We start from the raw sequence: 8,671 nt of genomic DNA, 5'->3' as shown, positions 1-8,671 counted from the left end.
AGAGAAGGCGGAATGACTACACCATCTGGCGCCCCGTCTTAGCCAGACGTCAGAGGTCTGCGGCTGTAGCCTCCACTGAGTTAGCAGAGTTAGCTTTTGTTTAGAGGAGCATCAAAACAGCCCCCGGAGAGCCTTGAGCACAGGATAACACGGACGGTACATTACACAGCTAATGGCTAGGCTCAAAGTCCGGGACCAGGCTTAGCTCGGTGAGTATATTTAATGCACAGAATGCTAGCAAACGCTTTTAAAATGCTACTGAAGCTAGCAGGCTAAAGGTGTACATGTGATTTACATCTGGGGAATTACAATTTCTATTAGTTTGTTGACAAAAACAACTGTATAAGTCAATACTGAGCTTCAAAGATAGTTTTCTGCTTATAAAGGTATTTTACTACATGTGTAGCTCAGACTTGTGTTTGTTATTCAACGACCTGCATTGCTTTGCTGTGTTTATCCAGATATACAGTGTGTGAATCTGATCTATTTTGTTTTGGTCGGTTGATATAACTCTCACTGAGATACAATTTTATATTTAACAATCAGGACTTCCTAGGTATAATTAGCTTTTTTTCCTAATCAAATATTTACTCAACAAATAAAAAAAATAAAAAAAGAAAGAAAAAATGCGTGTATCAGATGCCAAGGCATGGAAAAGACAAAAACAACCGGTCAGGAATACTAGAGGAAGTCAGTGGTCCCAAACTGCCTCTTTCCCCTCTTTTTTGCGTAAACATCTACTTATTTTCACTTATTACCTGTTGTAAATCAAAAATCCATGTTTGTATTTCAACAAATTGTCTATTAAAAGGTAATTGACAGTCGTTACAAACTGAAAAATGTATATTTACCACACACACACACACACACACACAAAGGAAACAACAAAAGAAACGTACTAATAAGTGATACACCCCCTTACTGGATGTAATCCACACTTTTCGGAATCACTGTTTTTATAAACTTTTGTTCAGGCTTCTTGTTTGTTAAATCATACCACTATATTTTTTCACTTAAAAATTGGCTGTATGTTTAAAAAAAAAAAAAAAAAAAAAATCACAATTTTTATTAGGTAACCTTAAAAAATGGTTTGATCTTAACTCTCTATCCCATCTGACTTGCAGTTTGATACAGGGTGCACGTTAAAGAAAGGAAGTGTCAATATACGCATCAATAGCCCCAAGACTATGGGTACGTTTTCCGGATCTTGTAAGCGTAATGTCCGTGTCGAAGGCGCCTGACTGAAAAACTCTTCTTCGCGCTGCCGTGGGTTTGAAACCTGCTTTTGTCATATATTTTTTCATTTTAACATATTTAACATGGCAAATTCCACCTTTTAAAAATACATATACGAAAAAAAGAAACATTTTAGGGTTTTCTTGGGATAGGGATAGGGTTACTGTTATGGATAGGGTTAGGGTGAGGGCTAAAATAAAAGGGTTCGCGGGGTAGCTAAAAATAAATATTAGCTAAAATAAAACTGACGGAACTTTAGGTCACGTGGTGCACCTATCACGTCACCTAAACTGGCCAATGAGGGGGATTCCGTTTCAATAGACTGGCAGTTTATGGATACGTTTCCGTAGCAATAGTAGAGTCAATATCAGGATTTTTTTTTTTGCAAATTGTTAAGGCAGATGCTTACAGACTATGTGCCTTCTAAGGTTGCAAAGGCCCAGGACAACTCTCAATTTCTGGTTAATTCCAATAAATCATTTACATGAAAAGTTTATATTTTGGGATATTCCCAAGCTTTAAGGTAGATCATAATGCAGCTTTGTCTGGGTCAAGGAACAATGAATCCAAACTCTGTATATAAATAAAACTAAGATACCAACTGAAGTGTGATAAATGGTAAATGGACTTGCTTTATCCGGTACTTTTATCACTACTTAGGTTGTCCCAAATCACTTGATGCTTAATTAGCCACATTTACTCATTCATGCAAGAACAGAAACAGACCTGCCCTAGATGGTGCTAATCTTCCATTAGAAGCTACTTAGGTTTCAGTGACTTGCTCAAGGTAAAATGACATCAAATCATGCGTCCTGTTTGCGTTTTAAACTCTAGATTTTACTCTTCAGTAAAACCCAGTCATGGCACAATATAATTGTGCAGTTTAAATGATAATGTCCAGTAGAGGAAGTTGATCCAACTGAGCTTTAACTGTTTTATTCTTTTTTAAAAACTCAGATTTTCACCAGAACTCTCACTTTGATAAAACAGCTTCAGGGTTCATTTCTGTTGTGATTTGAGGGTGGGAGTCTTCTCTAGGTTCTAATTCTTTGTCTTTTTGCTTTCATGCCAATTCTTGTGGTTGGGTGTTGTGTTGACACAAGTGATCCCAGCCTTTTTACAACCCAGCCCTAACAAGGCTGGTCTATTTTTACTGCCCTGGGTTTGAAACAAGCAGTCATTTTGAGCTGCATTGTTTCCTACAGATCCTGTCTGGGCCTGAACTAGTGATTGATCCCCTCTTCTATGACTAGATCAAGATAGTAATCATACGCCTACACCTCAATCACTGTCGCATAGTCACATGTGAAGTGGTTATCTAATCTATCATTATGACTAAATCGAGGTGTTGGGTTCTAGCTTGTGACCACACACACAGACAAACATTCTGATTGTGAATGAGTGTTTAGATCTGATTAATCCAAGTGTCTTCCATACATAGGTGATATTTAATAGTTTGATAACAATTTTATGTGCTTGGGGCTTCTGTTAAACACATGTATCAGTTGTGACTCAGAGTGAAAAGTGTATTTGTTGAACCTTGGTGTTTTTACAATCTAAACAAACGTTTTTGTCTGTGGTACTCCACATCAGTCAGACTCCTGGGATAGTGTTTATGAATTCTCTTCAAGCTACAATATTCTCTACTTTTGAACTGTAGGTATCAACACAAAGAACTCAACAATCAAACTATAATCAAGTCTTCATTATGTTGGCGTCGGCATCATTTAGGTGCTATTAAGATTATGTTTTTTTTTTTTTACCCATTGCATTATGAACCAAACCTTAATCACTCCTGTCAGTTTGCATGTGTGAGGTGTCTTAACTCAATGACAAAGGAGAAGGATAGGCTATAGCTGTACACACAATGGTCAGAGAATGAGTGGAGTTACAATGGGATTGAATCTTGACGGTAGAGCCAAACACATATGGGTTTTTGGGGCGGATGCAGATACCAGTATTGAGGTTTTTAAAGAGATCCTTCACTGTACAAATGTGGCATTAGAAGATCTATGCCTAACAAAATGCATTATTTTGCACCATATTTGTTTTATTAACTTTTAAAACTGGGACTACTTTACCCTGTGCGCCGCCATGTTGAAATTACATCATTGGTGACATAAATCGCCCCTTTCAGTCTATTGAGTTCTACAGTGGGTGAAGCATTCAGGATCATTTAGCAGCGTTTTCAGTCAAAATGACAACTTGTGCGGCTTTGCATTGCTCTAAAAATCAGTAAAAGTTAAATCGAATATGGTGCAAAATAATGCGTTTTGTTAGGCATCGATCTTCTAATGAGGAAAATTTCAAAGGTTAGTGTGGAGTTACAGAGTCTCAACAACTCTGTCTCCACCCATTCCTCTGCACACACCCAACACAGCATAACGTGGATGGCTGTTCATCATAGGAATGGGATCCACACAAGGTTCCTGCTGCTTAACAGAAGGTTTTCCTTGCCGCCATGATGAATTCATGTTGGGTGTGGGATACATATGTATGTGCATATACGTATATATATGCATATGTGTGTATCCATAAAATGAAGAGTCCGTCCTTAAGACTGCTCTACTGTAAAGTGTCTTGAGATACCATTGGTTATGATTTGGCGCTATACAAATAAAAGATTGATTGATTGATTGATTGATTGAGGCCACATTTGTAAAAACAGTGGAGGAGCTAAAAACACTGATCTACACAGGATACAGGGTTCTCACCAGGAATTTTTAACAGCGTATGGGGATTGCGTCGCGAGCACCATTGGCGTGGAAAATTTTGAAATTTATAACTCTCTGAGGGCGAAATTTAGTGAAGTAAAGCTAAAGTTTTTTTTTGTTGTTGTTTTATCTTTGTTCCAGCCTTACTTTAAAGCCAAAAGTTATTTGTTGAATTGGTGAACGGTCATGATGAATAGAGTTAGAGATACTCATGCTTATAGGTCCTCCACTAATAAATACTCACAGACACTGTATAGACAAGAAATAACATTTTATTCAAAAGACTGATTCCAAGTGCCGCTTTTCAAATTTAATTATGTGGAACTCGCAGTAAAAACACGCAACCCTCAGGTAAAGACGAGCGCATCTGAGCAAATCACCTGTATTGAATAGATTGTGCGGCTGATGTATGCGTTTCTGGGTTACGCAGATTAAAAATAGAGTTAAAACCACACGTGCACGCTTGGAAGTCCCACTTGTGTCCAAGTGTGCAACAATTATTACAACGGTACCGATTAAAAAAGGAAAAAACAAAATAAAATCCCCCCAACGTTGGTGAAAACACACTGTAGGCACGACATTGCACTGTAGGGGATCAAAACACACCATCGGGGGGCCCCTATGCTCAACAGCGCTGGCGAGTACCCTGGAATATATACTGGACAGAAAAATAAATTCTTATGATATCTAGGGGTGTCCTGATCCAATATTGATATCGGTCCGATATCAGCCATAAAACGAATATTGGATTTTATTGGACTGCATCTAAAATCTCCGATATAAGCGCTCCGATAAGTTTTTGTTGTTTTTGTCTCCGCCCTCAGTTGTTCCCACCATATACTGACAGTAAAAAATAACTGAAGTGAACTTGAATTGGTGACTATTGTTCTCTGTTTAAGTAACATCACTTGATCAAGCCTTTTCTAACATTCCACACTACAAAATAAGGAATAAAAGTATGTGTGATTTGTGCTGATATCGGATCGATGTTGGTATCAGTCAATATTCAAGCATGCGATATCGGTATCGTATCTGAAGTGAAAAAGTTGTATCGATGCATTTCTAATGATATCCAAAATATGAGTCAAGATAAAGAAGCAGGAGTGTAAAACCACTGATCAATAAAAAAGGTACACTTTATTTCCAGAATACAATAATATATTTAAAAATGATGACAAACAGTACGCATGGATAAACGTGCCAAAAAGGCAAATCTAACTGTAAATGATGAACTAGTGCACCTATCCCAATTATAATATGTAACTAATGACATCAGACAGTTAAAAAACACATCATAATATGTAACTGATCATGATATCGTTGAATAATCATCAGTGGTAGCAGCTACAGTATATTCGGTCCGATTAATCGGTGTCGGGCGCTGGCGCACGATCATTGAAATATTTTCTCAAAATGAACATGTCATGTTAAACAAAGAAATGAAATAAATGGTTCATTGTTGTGCGCATACTAGGGATGTAACGATTAATCGTAAGGCAGTTAAAAATCGATTCATAGGTACCACGGTTCACATCGATGCTCTGAAAATTGAATCGCAGTACTTTTTTTAAACAGCAGAGGGCGCTATATATTAATCCTTCCAGAAGCGGACGTGACGGGCGGAATCTGCTACTATTTTCTTTCTGGCCGCCATTTACTGTTAAACATGCTAATAAATGATTCATTACCCCTTTAGCACCGAAAGAATATCTGTAATATTACGTGAATATCTGTAAAAGTCAGGTTTTTCTATTAACTCTGTCTGCTAGCATAGCTTCTCTTCTTCACTGGTGGAATAACTGCATGCCAACCGACCACTGGGTTACTAGCGCCCTCTGCTGGTCTAAACAAATATCTGACGTAAATACAGTAAAATGACTGTTTTTTTAAAGTCCAATTGTTAAGGCACAAAATACATTTTCAGTTGCACTTTTAAAAAGAAAAAGAACTATTATGCAGTTTTGAGTTGTTTGCTATAGAACCAGAATTTAAATTAATAGGTTTCTTCTTCATTTGTATTATTCCTTTATTTATTTCATTCAAGATTTATTTTTAGTTAAATTGCATCATTTTGAATAGTTTATCAAAGGATTCTTTTGACAATGAAAAATAAAAGGAAAATAGTATAGTATTTTCCCCAAAAAAATAAAGGAATATTTTTCAGTCATTTGTCTACAGTCCCATTTTGTAAAATAAATCGTGAGAAAATCGTATCGTGAACCCAGCATCGTGAATCGAATCGTATCGGGAGTTGAGTGAATCGTTACATCCCTAGCGCATACACACACTCACACACACAGTTCAGTTAGGTTTTGTGAGGAATTTTCTGCATGTATGTAATGTGTGCTACTGTGAAGCAAAAGAAGGGTGGGATTTGTTGTAGCATTGAGGCTTTGTGGTTTCAGACTCGCAGCTTACAGCGTGTCTAACTGTCATATGTCAATACACTACTGTGATTGCTGCTCCTGTGAAGCTCAGTGTCACCCTGAGGTGCGACACGGTAGCAGCTTTGTGTGTTAATGCACACGGTTTGTTCAGGAACACAGCTGTTCACTAACGCTCCACAGACCCGAGTGGCTGGTAGAGAAAGAGAAGCTAATGGCGCATTGTGGGTTTTGTTCTATTCAACAACACCTCCCTTCCTTTCTTTGGCACCTCATAGGAAACCCTTTTTATGTAACATGATGGCACAAAAACAACAGTGTAAGCTAGACTGGGCTGCCTTTCCTTTCTCTTTATGTAATCTGTATTTATATATTGTATTGTGTTGTTATTGGATGTGAGTAGCATTGGTGAAATATATTCTTAAAATTGTTTATTTGTGATGACCTCAAAAGAGCTTAAATTAAACACATAGGGAACATCATTCATACCAGCACCGTGTTTTGCGTATCAAGCCGTCACAATAAAAATATTAACATAAGCATTCATGTTTTCACTATGTGGTTTTTGATCAGCCTGCCTTGAGCACTGTTGTGGAGAATTGCATTGTCTTACCTTTAAGTATTTTGAATGTATTTTCATAGGGTGTTTTTTTTCTGTCTGAATAAAACTGAATGAAGTTAATACCTCTTTTGGATTTCTGCTTAGACTCACCCATTTCTGCAGCTACAGAATTGTATTAGTCCATATCTCAAGGTCTGTAATTGAGTTTGAAGTGGTGACAGTTTTAAAATTGCCCCAGTGCTGCTCAAACTCATTTTTTTTTCGCCTCTATTAATCCAAGATGCACTAATTGGTTTTTTTGTTGTGTTTTCTTTACAGATTTAATAAAAAACATTCTCAGAACAACAGACTTCTCACAAACCTCATCACTGACCTCCTCAAGAATCCTTCAACTTTCATCCGTGTTCGCCTTATTGCTTCCTTCCTATTGTCAGAATGGCTAATTTGGTTCTTCTGTGGCAGCACCGCTGAACTGCCAACCTGGGCTACCATCATGGAGAGGAAACGCAGAAAGAAATGCATCTAGCTGCTCAGGCCATTTGCATTATCGGCGCCTCTTCCAGGCTGTGGACCTGAAATGCTCCGTTCCAACCCTTGACCACAAAGCCTTACTTTTTTCTGAATGGTTTCAAAACTGTTTGCATGAGTTCATGACCCAAAATGCATCTGTATTTTGTGTGGACGTCCATGCTTTTGGGGTTCTTAGCCGGCTCCTGGCCCGCCGTGGGAATGGAGCCAAAGAACATGGTCCAATTAGATCCAGGCCACGCCCCCAAAGCAGAGCTCCTCTCCTCATCGCCTGACTCCAATTGTTCACAATTGACCCTCAAGTTGGAGTTTTCAACTGAGGTGGTGGAACATGGTAAGAACACCAAAAAAAGTGCAAATGACATGAATGCTAGGAACATGAATTTTAAATTTTTGATCGGAAACCAAAAAATGGGTCCGAGATGAATATTTAGTGAGGATGCATTTCTGTTTTTTCTTCCGTCGTCGCTAACTCCTCCTACACATTTGACAATGAAGCTATCAAAAAATGTAGAAAGTTCCAGAGATTTATGTTTATTCTTTTATAATTTGTAACTTTTAAATTTTTTTTGTTTATTACATTTTTTCTTTCCCATTCATTTCTATTGGAGCCCTTCATCCACAGCCATTCTTCAGCCTATTTTGACCATTCAACGTTTAGCATGTTCAACTAGTGCAGGGGTCTGCAACCCATTGGTCTGGAGTCTCTTGTGCCTCTCTTGCAGTGGCTCCCTATAGCTTTAACAATATTGAAATAAAGAATTGTTTTTTTTTTTTCTTACAGAGGGTATTAATGATTATTGACATTGACACCAAATAAAATCGAGATATAACAATTTGTCAACCTAAAAATAAATCACATTGTGCAATAACACTGCCACCTTCCTACTTCACCTCCTGCAACATCTACAGACCACCAACTTTCCTTGCACCTGTTGTTAACCTTAAGTTTTAAATCCCAAATAAGATGACTAAACCAACTAAAAGACTATTCTGAAAGAAATTAATTAATTGTGTGGGGGATAGATTAATATGGCTAAATATGCATGCTTGATATGTAGCAAGAAATTAGCAATTACCATGTTTTGACCGACATGATCTTGTATTATAAAATTCAAGTTATTTCTTGTAGCCCTTCAAATACATCAACTAAAAAAAAATCTTCTTTACATAACATTATTTGATATAATTGTATCTGTATATAATTCTATACACTGTATTGTCTTCATTGAGAAGGCTTTTTTGGC

At 37.5% G+C, this 8,671-nt stretch overlaps 1 protein-coding gene across 1 annotated transcript in view; it reads left to right on the top strand.

The window, feature by feature from the left end:
• Positions 1-8,671, top strand: part of mbtps1 (membrane-bound transcription factor peptidase, site 1) — a 43,004-nt gene continuing 34,333 nt past the window's right edge. Inside the window, exons 1-2 of the mRNA XM_028450638.1 lie at positions 1-209; positions 7,215-7,758. Of these exons, the coding sequence (XP_028306439.1) occupies positions 7,557-7,758 (202 nt within the window). The 5' untranslated portion in view covers positions 1-209; positions 7,215-7,556. The remainder of the gene's footprint in view (positions 210-7,214; positions 7,759-8,671) is intronic.

The sequence above is a fragment of the Gouania willdenowi genome, chromosome 6 (assembly GCF_900634775.1).
Source record: "Gouania willdenowi chromosome 6, fGouWil2.1, whole genome shotgun sequence".
Lineage (NCBI taxonomy): Eukaryota > Metazoa > Chordata > Actinopteri > Blenniiformes > Gobiesocidae > Gouania > Gouania willdenowi.
The sequence above is the reverse complement of the archived record's forward strand: the minus strand, read 5'-3'. Positions and strand labels throughout refer to the sequence as shown.